At 38.2% G+C, this 16,350-nt stretch overlaps 1 protein-coding gene across 1 annotated transcript; it reads right to left on the minus strand.

Annotated features, from left to right (window-relative positions):
* Positions 1-1,585: 1,585 nt before the first annotated feature.
* Positions 1,586-16,135, minus strand: LOC311066581 (GTPase IMAP family member 8-like). The gene is made up of 4 exons (XM_084087835.1): positions 16,031-16,135; positions 15,890-15,950; positions 4,309-4,968; positions 1,586-4,167 (listed from the first exon to the last, which is right to left on the minus strand). Exons 2-4 carry the CDS (start codon positions 15,909-15,911, stop codon positions 3,338-3,340), a joined length of 1,512 nt encoding a protein of 503 aa, XP_083943961.1. The 5' UTR covers positions 15,912-15,950; positions 16,031-16,135; the 3' UTR covers positions 1,586-3,337.
* Between the last annotated feature and the right edge of the window lie 215 nt (positions 16,136-16,350).

The raw sequence follows: 16,350 nt of genomic DNA on the forward strand, positions 1-16,350 counted from the left end.
TTACAAAGTCACAACTTATATTGTTCATGAACGTGTTTCCATAATAATACAATCATAAGTGGATACAGTAAACACATAACATTGTTCAACATGGAGATAGATGGAAATAAAAAACGAAGTTTTCTACTACCCCCGTTTTTCCCTCACACATAAGTGTGTAATATACTCAATTGCCTTTCCTTTCACATATTTAAAATGACTTGCAGATTTATAACTTTATTACCTCTGAAGACAATATGATTGTAAACAAAAGATTTGCAGCTGATGCTCCTTTGGTTATGAACAGCTCGTGCTCGTGCAAGCGTGTGCGTGTGGTCCATGAGCGACGCGTGCACATCTCTGGCTGCAGTTTCGCTTGCCGCCAGAGGTGGCATAGTTCTGCATAAACTCAGAAAGTTGCTTAATGCACCTTTAAGTATTATGGCATTAATGACAAATTACAGTAATACACTTTTTATACAGAAAAATTACTGTTTTTATATAGTACTTTTCTGGTTTCTTAAATAACATACAAGTGTATTATCTGTAATTATTTGTAATATAGCAAAACTGTTAGATGATAAAACGGTCAAATAACTGGCAGCAACGGCTGCCAAACAAAAACCTTAAAATCAAAGTAAAATCTCCTTATGTAAATAAGATAAAAACACATCTCATTAAACAGTAAACACTAACAGGTCTCTCAAGATCTCAGCAACAAAAACCAGTTTGACTTTATTTCCCTCATACAGAACTGAGTAATGAGACTTTACAGAGGTTAAGGTGTTGAGGTTTTATTGTAATGAATAAAGCTTGATGTCACCATTATGGTGATCAACGTTTGCTTTAGTTGGGCTCTCGACCCTTTATAACATCAGTTTTTCTCGTGCTGCTGTAGCTGTGTGTTTATAAAGCACTGTTATGGCAAAAGATGCAAAAGCAATGATGGTCAGATGAAGTCGGTTAATTATTGATAATGATACAATCATTATATAGTGGCCTTATTCACTGATCTCTGAATTATTTAGATTAATTGATTTCACATTATTTTAGCTCTACAATACTACTGCATAAAATATTGTCCTGCTTTGATATTTTGAAGTCATTATACAGAAATTATTTGGACAGAATCATGTAGACACACACAGTCATCAAGAATCAGTGTTTGAACCTCAACAATGGTGACAAGACATTCAGATCAACTCTGAACATCACAAAAAAAGCTTTTTGATGATTGTCACCATTGTTAAAATTCATACGCTGATTATTGATGTTTGTGTGAGTCTGAGAGATCCAGCTTGAAATACTCTATGTAATTAATTAAAAAAAAATAACATAATATATATCTGTCATTACTTTATGATGCTCATTCTAATAACACAAAACTAACTGTTAATTTACTCATAGATCAAACTCGGGTTGAGATCAGTGAATAAGGCCACTTGATGATGATTGTATCACCATCAATAATTAACCAACTTCATCTGACCAGAATTTCTCTTGCAACTTTTGCCATAACAAACACACAATTACAGCAGCCAGAGAAAAACTGAAGTTAAAGAGTTAAGGGTGAAGAGACCAACTAAATCAAACACTGATCACCATAATGGTAACATCACACTTTATTATTTTCAATAAATTCAAACGGAAGGAGCATTTTTGGCACAGAAATACTCCTTCAAACGTACAATAAAATTTTTGAAACTTTGTCCAACTCTTTAACAGTGTAAAAAACTCAGTATGCATGAAATAGCATTTCACCCCCCCCTCCCCTTTAAAGAATCATCTCTACTTACTGAACAGACAAAAATGTACAATAAAATACATACAAATCTGCAATATTTCCCTTATATTATATACACTACAGATGCTGCCATTTAAAAAATGATTTATCCATTTATGGCAAGAACACTAAAAAGCATGAGATTAATGAGTAGTGTTTCCAGACATGATGTGTCAGATCTACACTCCTTCTATATACAGCTATAATCATTTACATTTACATTTATGCATTTGGCAGACACTTTTATCCAAAGCGATTTACATTGCATTTCAAGGTACAGATTTATGTTCTTATCAGTTCTTGATAAGAATCAAACACTGACATAACATATTAACAATGCAGATTAGAGTGATGCAATTATTACAGTTTTACAGTGTAAGCTCACGCTCGATCGGCCCGAAGTCCGGCATCCGACCAGCACGGAAGTCTTTTCTCGTGGCAAAGTATTTTTTGATTAAACGCAATACATTTTCTCATATGTATTTTCTCATTATTTCATCTGACTCCATAAATTAAAAGTTTTTTATTTTATGAAATGAAGTGACGACTATAAACGATTTATGAAATGAACGACTCAAATGTTTGACTATTCTTTGTAACTCTTCAATGAAAATAATGTCAAAGTCAGTTAGAATAATCAAATGTTTACAATTTATTATGTCAGGTAAATGTATTATGCCAATTTCATAATCACTATAAAGATAATTGATACAAAACATCAAATGCTCTGGAATAAAGTGAAGAGATGCATACCCAACATAAATGATGCTAAGAGTTTACTCTTAAGTAAGAGTCACTCTCATTATCATGGGCTCATGTGAGGTACAGAAGGACCCGAGTCCTTTGCTGCATCCCATTATATAGACAGAACCTCTTTCACATGGAAACATCTGCTAGAGGTTACACCTTTTGGAGGTAGAAGACCATTTGTCTAGAGACCAACCCTCCTTGTGTGCCAGTTATCTCTAAACTTGTAAAAACCTTATTACCTTTTGTTTTACTTATTTGGAAATGAGACATTTGTACCAGTCACACTGAGACATTTCAAACGATACTAAATATGTATAATACTCGATGTTAATCATTCACATTAAACTATATATGAAGAGTTCAGATGCAAAACCTCTAAGTGCCATCTGAAATTTTCTTCTAGAATGATCATTTTTATCAAGCTCGTATATTTAAGTTAAGTAATTTCACTTAAATAATACTGAATAGGTCATTTTCATTGCCATTTAAGTGAAATTACTGAACTTAAATATACGAGCTTGATAAAAATGATCATTCTAGTAGAAAATGTCAGATGGCACTTAGAGGCTTTTGCATCTGAACTCTTCATATATTCTTGGGTGAATTCAGATTATCTGAGCATGAGAGAGAGAGGGTGAGGGGAGAGGGAATGAAATGTAGATTAGGATGACACGGAGGTGAGACTTTCATCTCAATAGTGCACAAGGTGGAGTTCAACAGTGTCAAGTGGAATACATGCTATTCATAGATCAAAATATTGATAAAATACAAAAATAGTCTTGTTATCATCAATATAATTAGTTGAAGGAGCGTGTCAACTGTGAATCACTGAATTACACAACAATCGGTTTCTTTATCCTGAGGTGGCTGCCCTGCAGGTGCTCCACGCGGTTCCACAGGCTCCTTTAATAAATCAGTTTCTTCCGTGACTTTTGTATCTTTCCGTTTGAGAGACTGTCTCTTCTTCTGAATCACCGAAATCATCCGAATCTCCTGAATGTATTTGTTCGTTCTCTCAAACACATCATGTTCAAAGTGCTTCCCTCCATTCTCTGCCACCATCTTCTCTATTATACTGATCAGATCTTTGAACTGTGGGAAACTGGCAGAGTTGTTGTCCAGACAGAAGAACCGGTTTCCACAACTGCGTATAAGTTTTCTAAGTTTTGGATCACAGTGCTGTAAAAACTGATGACTAGTTTGCTCTTCTTTCTTCAACTGGTCTTTGTGAGTGAAGATGATCATGGTGTATTTTAGTATCTGTTCTCCAAACACTTCTTTGAGCTGCTTTATTGTGTTTTTCTCCTCCTCAGTGAATCGATCCACTTTAATCACGATAATAAAAGCATGTGGTCCAGGAGAAGCGTACGTTATGCATTTCACTATTTCAGTAATAACCTCCTCATAAGTGAGTTCAGTATCATAAAGTCCAGGAGTGTCGATCACTGAGATCTCTTTACCAAACCTCACTGTAGTTTCTGCCCGACACTGTTTCGTCACAGATTTTGTACCAGCTGTAGATTTAAACCAGTTTCTGCCGATGATGGTGTTTGCAGTGGCACTTTTCCCAGATCCAGTTTTTCCCAGCAGAACCAGTCTGATCTGGTCTTTCCTCTCAGGAATCACTTCAATCTTATCTGGATCATCTACTGAAACTAAAACAGAAACATCAAACAACATCAATGTGTTGTTGAATAAAATCTCAATATTCTCAATAAACCTTAAAAATCAGTGTTACATTAACATTCAAGGAAATTTGTGATTAGAAATACTAATAATAATCATCATCATCTTACAGTTGACACCAGGGTTGTCTTTGCTGTCACTCCTCTTCATTTTTGCCATGACAAATTTCCCCCTATTGTCCTCTCTCATTCCTTCAATCTTCTGCAGTAGTTCTCGTATCTGATCGTCTGATTTACTCTTGTTATTGAAACAGTGAAAGTTTCCTCCACATTCAGTCACCAGTCGCTGGAGATCCTCATGATCTAATAGATATTCATCAATGGTCTGTGGTTCATCCAGTTCCTCTAGTTCATCTCTGTGTGTGAACAGAATCATGATGTACTTCTGAACTTCAGGACCTAATAAACCTTTAATATAATCCAGTATCTCCTCCTCGTTTTCCACAGGCTCCTCTAGAGGAACGGTGAGCAGAACTGCACTGAGTCCTGATGAACATCGAGAGATCAGCTGATCCTTCATCTTCTCCAGCTTCTCTTTATTCAGATCTGGATCCAGTAGATCTGGAGAATCAATCACACACACCTGCTTCTCTCCGATCTGAGTTACTTCCTCACACACTTCAGCTTCATGATGCTTCTTATGTTTGTGGATTTTAAACTTTCTTTCTCCCAGTATAGTGTTTCCAGATGAGCTTTTCCCAGAACCCTTCCTGCCCATCAGAAGAACCCGGATCACTGGATCATCTGGACTGGAGCTGATCTCCGGCATCTCTGAAAGAGACAAAAAAATGTATACTATGTTTTTATTATCCACATTTGCATCTGCTACAAACACACAAGAGAAAAACAACAGGAACAAATTATTCTTAGGGCATTTTTGCACTAGCAGTTTAGTTTGGGACGGGGCACGGCTCGCATGGAAAACCATTAATGTGAAAGCTGTCTTGCTGACCCGGGTGTGCACCAAAGTACCAAACCCTAGACGACCTGAAGGAGGTGGTCTGGGTTTGGTTCACTCGAACTGTGCTGCGATTGACGGGAATGTGAAAGCAACATGGACTCGGGTGCGCACTTGTTCAGGAAGTAAAGTAACCCGTGCAGGCATTGTAGCCAATTACGATGTATTTAGTTTAGGGCTGTCAAAATTATAGTGTGAAATGCATGCAATTAATTTGTATATTTCACACAATTAATGCAGCATCAGTTTTTTTCTGTCGTCCTTTGGCTGCGCTACAGTGTATGGTCACAATATCATTAATTCAAGCACGATAAGAAGCAAAAATAAGAACTTAAATCTGTACTGACGCACATCTGTGAATCTCCTGTGTGACACACAAACACACACACACTTCCGCTTCAGACAGTGCATGGCCACGTTGAGTTCATGCTTTTAGTTCATGAGTTTTAGCTCATGACTGAAAATGTCCGCATTGTAGAGTATCCTGGTAAGAACAATCTTAAATGAGTTAAAAAGTGTTAAATGAATGCAAAGAGTTGTGAGGAAATCAGATGCGTGTCAGATCATGTGCTTCAGATCTTAAAGTGACAGCAGCCTAATAAACCCGTAAAACCTGTAAATCAAAGAACAAAATCACTCACTGCTCTTAAAGGTCCCATATTGTCAAAAATGAAATTTCCTGGCTTTTTTCATGATAGCAGAGGTCTAGGGGCTGTGAAACCATATAAGTTTCAAACAGTCAATCCACCGACAAATGCACACAGCCTGCATAAAGTAGCTGTGCCTTTCCACGAGCCGTTGTGACTTCCGTATAAATGTGACATCAGAACTACTTCAGTCCCACCTCGAGCACTGCCCACTGTCAGGAAACTACAGCATTGCACAGGCTCCCGAACAACATTAATAATAGGGAACAGTGGCTAATGTTTATTTATTCAGAAACGCCACAGCAATTTAGTTCAACCTTAACCATCTGTCCTACACAGTTCACAAGTGACTGCTTCATCAATCAGGCACAGCTCAATGCCGTTTTTTCAAAGTAGCTTAAAGTAGATTTAAGGTTATGTAAAAACTTATTGCAACTGACATTTTTATTTAAAAAAAGAATCCTAGATGGATATGAGCTGGAACAGTGATTTTCAGAGCTTTGTTGATTTTTATTTAGTTTGAATATCTAAGGGATGCAAACAATTTAAGTAGCTAAAAAAAAAAAAATCACTGAAGTAGGGGGAGGACAAGAAAAGTTATATTAAAGTAACACTAAGGAACTTTTCTTCTTCGGTCGCCCTACAGGTTGGAAGCGGAATTGTCCATTACACTATCGTAAATAATTTCGCCGCCCCGCAGCCGACTGTCACACGCATGCTCGCTGTTTATCCAGCACTGGCTTTGGAATGAACGACGTCCACAGACAAGGTAGAGTATGTTGCATGATTTCATGAAAGTATGATGTATTGCGACACCAGAAACGAAGAAAAACTAAATAATGACTATTGTAACGCTTGACGTAAAGCAAGTCAAATTTGTAGTTTTCTTATGTCTCATTCGAACTACAGAAACGCGACCCGATCTGGCAATCTTACATAGTGTGGTTATAGCAGATATATGGCCGCAAAGCAAATCCAGAAGTGTCTTTCACCCTGTTACGACTTAATGAACCACTGATACGATTTTGGAAACATTATTTTAAGGTAAACAAGTAATAAAAACTCAGTGAGTGTTTTAGCGCAATTTTCTCACGTCATGGGATCACAACACTAAGAGATAGTAAATCTTTTCCTGGATTTTTTTTGTGCGTTCCCGAGATTAGATCTTCCTTAACATAATGCCGAAAACCCGAAGTCTCTAGGTGGTCTGGTTGAGGAGTAGATAGAAGTGCAAGATTGGTGCGCACAGACAGAACAGAAATCATGAGTTAACAATCGCAATTTTGTCCGGTGGAAAATTGCGCTAAAAATGTTCCTTAGTGTTGCTTTAACTTCTTCCTACCCCCTTTGAACATGACTGTTGTTTGGATCATCTGCTGATGATCTTTTTTTTGTTGATTGTTTGTTCTTATTTAGTTTTGTTGTTGTTTTTTAACATGTTCAATAAATAAAATAAAATAAAAAAAATTTACTGTATCAGTAGGTAGGAAAGCAATAGTATAGCTTACTGCATTCGGTGTCTACATATAAAGAATTTGACGCACAAAAAAAAAAATCGGCGTTTGTTTACAAAGTTTAAATTAGCGTTAACGTTAAATCTGAGTGCAGCATTGATGTAATGGTAATTATAATACTTTTTTTATAAAATTTTCTGACGACACAGCAATTTTAAGCTTATTAAATAGGAAAGACAATGCTTCACATTATTTCTCTGAGGTGGACAGATTTGGTAGCCTGACTACATCAGACTTCGTACTTCCACTCAATTTCAGTTCACGTCTGAGATAGCAATCTATCTCCCTGTTTTCCTCCGGCCTGAAACAGCCGGCCAATCAACGAACAGAGGGCGGGCTGAGAGCCGTGACGTAGACGCTGATTGTACCGTGGATGCGTAGATTTACTTCACATAATCTGCAAAAGTCGTTCACAGCCATGTTCACTCCGGTATTTCGCTCGATAGTTTTGTTTTCGCATCATACATGTGTTTACAGTGGAAGTTCGATGCGCCTGAGCATGCGCATAACACACGCCATAACCAAACGTCATGTGATTGGCTTATGGGTAACCAATGATTTTAAACTTCAGACAAGCGCTTCAGACACGTGACCCTAGTTACCTGTGGTTGGCCTGGCCATGCGTCACTCAGAAAACAACAGGCCAATCAGAAGAGAGGCTCATGAGTATTAAGTAGACAGGCCAAAATCACCTGTTCTTGGCAGAGCTCCTGAGAAAGGAGCTGTAAAAATATATCGAGATGCTTTTTGGTACTTATATCGCAAATATATATTCTTAAGGACATCAAAACCTAAAATACAACTTCAGAAAGGTGTACAATATGGGACCTTTAAAACACATGTGACCGTAATTGTGGTTCAAATAGGCCTGTGCTAGAGGCTTACCAAAGCCTTAATAATCATTACATTGAAATCAGTGGTACGTTTTAAAGTTGAAACTAAATAAGCTGAATTGAACTGGCAGTTGGAAAACCTCGCTAAACCCACAGATATTTTTTTTCCAGCATGTTCCAAAAAGAACAACATTCCAGAGGACCCTTCCACCTGGAGGGATATATCGCTGCTCCCCACTATATACAAGGTATTTATGAAGTGCATTTTAGGCCAAATTTTACCCTGGCTGGTGGAATCAGGAACATTGACAACAAAACAAAAAGCATAGAGAGGCAAGGAATGAATGAGTACGTATTCTGTGTGAAGACTGCCACTGATGCTTTTAATGAATCCTCCCGTTTCTATGCGGTGTTCCTTAATTTTCGAGACGTTTTTGGTTCTTTACCTCATAGTGTAATGCTTCATTCCCTCGAGGAAATAAAACTGCTGGAACAGTATGTAAGGGATAATGTATAGCGAGGCGGTTGTTATAGCGAATAAAGACCCAGACGCAAAGAGGAGCTTGAATCATCCTGAAGGGGTTGTATTCGCTATAACAACCGCCTCGCTATACATTATCCCGCTTATTACATGGCTACCTACAAAATAAATCAATAATTTGACACAAAATATTGATTTAAAAAGGAGTTTATTGATTTAAAAACGATTGTATTGCTTCCGCTAAAGAAAATAGTCTGTTCCGTCTCTACGGTTAGAATCCTGTGTCCATAGCAACGCTCTGCTTTGCATGGCAACGGTGTGTTATACTTTGCAGTGGTCTGATATCAAGAAATAACACACCGCATTCTACATTAGAATTCAACCAAGCCATGTAATAAATACATATAATCAAGAATGTATATGACAATTCTTTTCTACAAGTGATTTGTGGACAACAACTAACGAAAGCGGTTAAACTTGAAGTTGGGATTAAGACGGGGTGTTCCTGGAGCGCTGTGAACTTCATAGTGGCTCTAAACCACTGGCTAAACTGGTTATGCCTCCTTGCCCCGCCTGGCATTACATCTCCAAACCCAGTTCAGGCCTTTGCCAACGACGTCCTATATACATTAATAATCCACAATACATTAATAATGACTGGTGTACATCGGTGGACATTATTAGGTCACATTGCTCTTTGGACATCGAATATTTGTCATTAAAATGCAGACCTTTTTACACCCCGAGAGAGTTTACTGCTATTGTTATCACAGCTGTTTATATACCACCACAGGCTAATGCTAAGCTAGTGCTAGAAGAGCTGCATGAAGCTATCAACAGCCAGCTGGATGCATACCCGGAGGGAGCTGTAATTGTAGCAGGGGACTTCAATCATGTGGATCTAAAAACGGTGATGCCCAAACTACACACCAGTATACACTTTCCGACCAGAGATAATAATATATTGGATCAAATATACACCAACATCCCAAGAGCTTATAAAGCAGCCCCATCTCCACACCTGGGCTTGTCGGATCACATCTCTATAGACCTGATGCCATCCTACAGACCTTTGATCTGCAGAACAAGACCAACTGTCAAAACGGTCCAAGTCTGGAATGAGGAATCTACTTCACGCCTGCAGGACTGTTTTGGAAATACAGACTGGGATTTGTTTGCGAGCACAGATCTGGAAGAATATAGCTCATCTGTTTTAGCATACATAGCCTTCTGCACTGACACTATGTTAACGACCAAGAACAGCATGGTGTACCCAAATCAAAAACCATGGCTTGATGGGAATGTACACTCATTACTGAAAGTGAGGAATGCTGCCTACAGGTCAGGGGACAGGCTGGCTTACAGTAATGCTCGGAGAGATCTTAAGAAGGGCATTAAAGCAGCAAAACACAGGTATCAACAACGCATCGAGGGCCATTTTAAAGATACCAAGGCATTAAAGCTCTAACGGTCTATAAGAACAGCCCTTCGTTGTCCGGCCATGATGCCACGCTTCCTGACACCCTGAACCAGTTCTTTGCGAGCTTTGACGGTCACTCCAATAGCATGGAAATCCAGACAGCACCATTTCACCCAGCTTGTTATTCAGCCCACTAGAATCTCTGTAGGTATTGATGGCAGGAATACATCTACATGCATTGATCTGATATTCACTAATATACCAGAGCTTTGTTCACAAACAGTTTCCAAAGCTGTGGGGTGTAGTGACCACAATCTGATTGCTTTATCAAGAAAAACTAAATTGCCTAAATCTGGAGTCAGAATTGTTCTCCGCAGGTCCTTTAAAAGGTTTAACCCAGATTTATTTATATTAGACATCAATAATATGCAGTGGTCAGATGTTCTCGAAGAACAGAATGTCAACACTGATTTAAATATGTTTATGGATAAATGAATGAAATTGGTTAATATGCATGCTCCCCTTAGGAAAAGGTCATTAAGAAGTAACAGTGCTCCATGGCTGGACAGTGAGTTGAGATCATTGATGCTTCAAAGGGATAAAGCCAAAGCAGTTGCTCAAAAAACAGGGAAGCCTGAAGATAGGAAGACGTACTGCACACTAAGAAACAAAGTCACAAAACTAAATCATAGTAAAAAGAGTGGTTATTTTAAACAGAAAATTTATAACTCTGTGAATGATGGGAAAAAACTGTGGAAAATACTGAATGTATTAATGTGCAAGAAGCCAAAGCCATCCCCAAAATTTGTTGAATGTGAGGGGCAGTTCATTACGAAGCCACATGATATTGCAAATTATTTTAACAATTTTTTTATAAGAAAAGTGGATAATTTAAGATCTGACATGAACAAAACTGACAGTGATGCATGCCGGAAATTGGTTGATAACATAATGCAGGGCAAAAACTGCCATTTCCAATTCAATATTGTAACTCAGGATGCCGTAGAGAAGCTGTTACATGGTCTATCTATTGACACATCTGCAGGTATAGATAATTTGGAAGGAAGAATACTTAAAGTAGCTGCGACTCAGCTTTCAAAACCTATAAGTCACATTTTCAATAGGTCCGTTTTGAGTGGTACTTTTCCAGAGCTTTGGAAACAGTCAAAAATTATACCCCTTCTTAAAGATGCAAAAGCGGGCTTTACTGGATCAAATAGTAGACCAATCAGTTTACTCCCAGTGTTAAGCAAAATTTTGGAGAAGATCATCTTTAATCAAATAATGGATTATTTCAGTACAAATGAATTGATGACAAAGGTCCAACATGCATATAGACAAGGATTTTCCACAAACACTGCCCTAGCACAAATGACAGAGGAGTGGCTAACATGTTTGGATGAAGGGAAACTAGTAGGAGCTGTGTTTTTGGACTTTACAGCAGCTTTTGATGTAATAGACCATAGTCTTCTCATAGCCAAACTCAAAGCATATGGTTTTTCACATTCAGCACTGACCTGGGTGCATAGTTATCTTTCCAATAGGACGCAACAGGTTTTTTTCAATGGTAGTCTTTCCAACTGCTTAACAACATCTTGCGGTATAGCACAAGGAAGCTGCCTGGGTCCACTTTTATTCTCAATATTTATAAATGATTTTCCACATGTTTTTAGAAAGGCTAGTGTTGTTATGTATGCTGATGATGCTACTTTGTTCACTGCAGCATCAACATTACCTGAACTCAATGAGAATCTCCAGCATGAGTTAAATACAGTAGTGGACTGGGTGAAAAAGAATAAATTGGTACTGAATATTTCCAAAACTAAATGTATGATATTTTGCAATAGATACATGTTACCAAGTATCACTTCACTTAATCTGCATATAGAGAGCAATGTGGTTGAGCAGGTTATCAGATTTAAACTGCTGGGTGTTAGACTAGATAATTTATTATCTTGGTCAGACCAGATTGACCACATTGTAAGTAAGATGGGCAGGGGTATCGCTATGTCCAGAAAATGCTCTGTATATTGTCCAACTGCTACATTGAAAAATGTCGTCCAAAGTCTTGTTCTGTCTCATTTATATTACTGTCCAGTAGTTTGGACTAGTGCGGCCCAAAAATATCTAAGAAAACTTCAAATTGCACAGAATAGAGCAGTCAGAGTAGCTCTGCACTGTTCTTTTCGCGCTAGCGTGCGTGAGATGCATATTAAATTATCTTGGTTAACAGTAGAGGCAAAAGTAAAATATAATCTTCTGTTGTTCATGCATAAGGTCATGGCTAATGAAGCATATAACTTTATAAAAGAAAAAGTTTTGTTTAGTGGATATGGTCATGAGCATGTGACACGCTCAGTCAGCAATAAGATAATGATTACTCCTAGTCCAAGATGTAATTTTATGAAGAAAACTATTGTATACAGAGGGGCTGTAGAGTGGAACTTACTTCCATCCAGCGTCAGGGAAATCAAAAGTCAATTTTCTTTTAAGAAAACAATAAAACAGAGATTACAGGAGTAAAAGTATTATCTATTTTTATTTTTGTATGTTTTGTTTTAAATTGTTTAAATTGCTTGTTGAATAGATGTTGCTTTTTGCATAATTGCATAATTTGTATTGTCCTTTTAAATGTGTGTCATGGCAGCTAATATATCGTATAGTTTTCATAGATCTTATTGATTAATTGAATTTTGTATTTTTGTATTGTGATTTTAGTGGACCCCAGGAAGACTAGCGACCACCATAGTGGGAGCTAATGGGGATCCAAATAAAACAATAAAACAATAAAACAATAAAACAATAAAACCCATAGAGGAGCCGGTACCTGTCTTCGAATGCCATCAAGTGAGATCCACGCTACGGAGGATAAATGTCAATAAAGCAGCAGGACCAGACAAAGTTCCAGGTCGCACGCTGAAGTCATGTGCTGAACAACTGGCGGGGGTGTTCACCAGCATCTTCAATCTGTCTCTGCAGCAGGCTGTTGTCCCAACATGCCTAAAATCAACTACCATTATTCCCGTGCCCAAAAAACGGTCAGTAAAATGTCTGAATGTCTATCGCCCAGTCGCTCTGACACCAATTATCATAAAGTGCTTTGAGAGATTGGTTCTTTCACACATCAAAGCCAACATCCCTGCTGACCTGGACAGCCTACAGTTTGCTTACCGTAAGAACAGATCTACAGAGGATGCAAACTCAATCGCACTTCACACCAGCCTTACTCATTTGGAGCATCCCAATACATATGTTAGGATGCTATTTGTAGACTTCAGCTCGGCATTTAACACCATTGTGCCATACAAACTTGTAAACAAGCTGAATGACCTGGGACTAAACACCACACTCTGTTCATGGATTTTGGATTTCCTCACTAACAGACCACAGAATGTCAGGGTGGGCAATCATACATCATCTGTTATCACCATTAACACAGGAGCACCGCAGGGATGCGTTCTTAGTCCAGCTCTTTTCACCCTATTCACACATGACTGTAAACCCATCCACTCCTCTTCTAACACCATAGTGAAGTTTGCTGATGACACCACTATAGTGGGAAGGATATCAGAAAACAATGAGTCTCACTACAGAGAGGACGTTCAACACCTAATCAAATGGTGTGTGAACAACGGTTTGGTTCTGAACACTGCCAAAACAAAGGAGATCGTTGTAGACTACAGGAGAGTCAAGAGAACAACATCACCCCCCCCCCCCCCTCTACATAAATGGTGAGGAAGTTGAGAGGGTGAATGACATCAAATTCCTGGGTCTACACATGACAAAAGATCTCACATGGACCATTAACACATCTCACTTAGTGAAGAAAACGCAGCAGAGACTTTTTTTCCTAAGAAAACTAAAAAAAACAAAAGTACCAACCCAGCTCTTAGTAAATTTTTACAGGAGCACAATAGAGAGTATCCTCTGTTATTGCATCTCAGTGTGGTACTCCAGCTGCACTGCAGAAAACCGCCGAGCTTTGACCCGGACCGTCAAAACTGCTCAGAGGATCATAGGAATCAAACTCCCGAACCTTGACATGATCTATGATAGTTGCCTACGAAAGCGAGCTAGCAACATCATCAAGGATTCAACTCACCCAGGACATAGACTTTTTGTACCCCTCCCATCAGGGAAAAGATATAGAACACTCAGAACTCATACAAACAGACTTAAGAACAGCTTTTTCCCCAGAGCTGTAGCCTGTGCCACCCCCCCAACACATAAATAGTTAACCCTTCCTCTGTTTTCCCTTTCTCCCTTTCTCACATTCAGAGTTTATTCTAGACACGAATCATACAATTATTTAGGACACATGTTTAATGTTGCAGGAGAATGGCAAGAGCAAGTGAGCGATATCTGTAATGAATACTCCAGCAGACTAGACCTGATAGACCAGTGTCCCCTACCGACCGGCATGAAACTCCAGGCAGTTCGGGATATAGCTCTGTCTAAGATCCAACATCTGTTCGCCAACGTCCACATTGCTAAAATGCATCTGAATGAGCTGAACAGTAAGACCATGCAGCTGGTAAGAAAATGGTTAAATCTCAATACACCCACAACAAGAAGTATTCTCTTTATGAGCAAATCAGAGGGGGGACTGGGGATTCCCAACATTGAATGGATATATACAGCTACCAGAATAAAGCACTACTGCACATGCTGAATAACGACGACCTTACATTTCGAGAAGTGGCCCGGCGCTCACTGCTGCTGGATCTAAGCAAACGCAAGGTCCCCTGCGCTGCAGATGGAGAACCAGGGAGATCAGAGGAGTGAGGTTTACTCGCACAGCAACTACTAGCTGGCCTCCGTTACAATAGCACTGTATTTATTGAATATAAAAAATGTTGTAACTTCTCAGTAATGATTTCATGTAGTTTAAGTGTTTAACTCCATTAATGATAATGGCATATTTAATCTAAATGTTTAAGTAAAACATAGTTTAAATCATTATTTTATATATTTTAACTGTTATTGTGAACATGCACTGTATTTATTAATATTTACGCTTTTCCTTCATCTGCCGTTAGATAGGCTATTTTAGTATAACTCTTATAATAGGCCTATGTCATGTATGCTATAGCACAGCGAGCAAGAGAGAAAATGAATATGTTTGATTCATTCATGAACGAATAAATGCTACATTGCAGAAATATGAAACAACACAGACGACTATAAGACAGACTCTGAGTGAAAAAAAAAACAATAGTTATAGATATTTTCAGTCTATTTGTATACATAAAGGATCGAATTAAACAAATAATAATAATAATACATTGGTTATAGGCTATTTAAACACTATACCCTCGTTGCTTAAATAAAATGTAAATAGGCTACTCTATAGCCAGTATAGCGTGTAGTGTCTAATGAAAACCTTTTGTATATATTTATTCTATCTTTAACTCGGCATTACAGTTTAAATTACATTAAATAAGAGATTTATACATGCATGTTCAGGGCATGCGCGTCGAGTATCAAGTTCGTCATCGCGCTGCATCGAGGACAGTCTCGAGAAAAAGGCGGAAGTTTCTCCTCTTTCTCTCCACATACAGACAGACACCCGCACATACACACAAAACTTTGTCAGTAAATGCTACAGCTCATGTTTCAGTAGAAATTTCGGTTTTATCACGAATTTGAGAGCCGCACTAACAAATCTAACACGACATTAATAGGCCTACAAAAAAAAACTAAAAAAAAAATAAATTAATGGAGAGCATTAAACAAACTTAACCAAAACTTAACTACAAGCCAAATTAACTACACTATTCACACGAAAGTAACCCAGATGAATGAACACAATAAACGGTGTAAACAGACACTCTCTTACCTAGTGCGTTCCCCGTCGCCATATTTTATCTCCACTTATGATCTTTTCATGAAAATGCGTCCTAGAACATAAACCCAATTCATAAAAACAATAATCTCAATTTTTGCCTATGTTTGCAATGGTTTACATAAATGAACATACCTGCATAAAATACGTTGATGTAGAAAACAACCTCACCGAGTGTAGAACTACATTCAGAGTTAGTTCAGCTTTTAGTTTCACTTGTGTTTTACTCCTCCGGTCTGCATATTTTAATCGCTCAAGACAGACGTCACAACCTGAACCTCAAAGCTATTGGATGCCGAGCGCGTTTTTGCTCAACTTCAGTCTGACAAACTACAAATTAAGTCTTAGATTAAATTTGTAAGAAATAGAGCATGTAGAAATCAGCCACAGGGGAAAAGCATGAAAATGTGTAACTGCAAAGGGGAGGATTAAAACAAAAGCTAAAGCTGAGGGAC

The sequence above is a fragment of the Abramis brama genome (genome assembly GCF_963993115.1).
Source record: "Abramis brama genome assembly, chromosome: 1".
NCBI lineage: Eukaryota > Metazoa > Chordata > Actinopteri > Cypriniformes > Leuciscidae > Abramis > Abramis brama.

Bases quoted from the DNA above. Each gene is read 5' to 3' on its own strand.
- LOC311066581 (XM_084087835.1), bottom strand. From the start codon at position 15,911: ATGGCGACGGGGAACGCACTAG. The intron at 4,969-15,889 runs GTAAGAGAGTGT...TGTCTCTTTCAG, and splicing joins GGCGACGGGGAACGCACTAG to AGATGCCGGAGATCAGCTCC. The intron at 4,168-4,308 runs GTAAGATGATGA...TTTCTGTTTTAG, and splicing joins AGACAACCCTGGTGTCAACT to TTTCAGTAGATGATCCAGAT.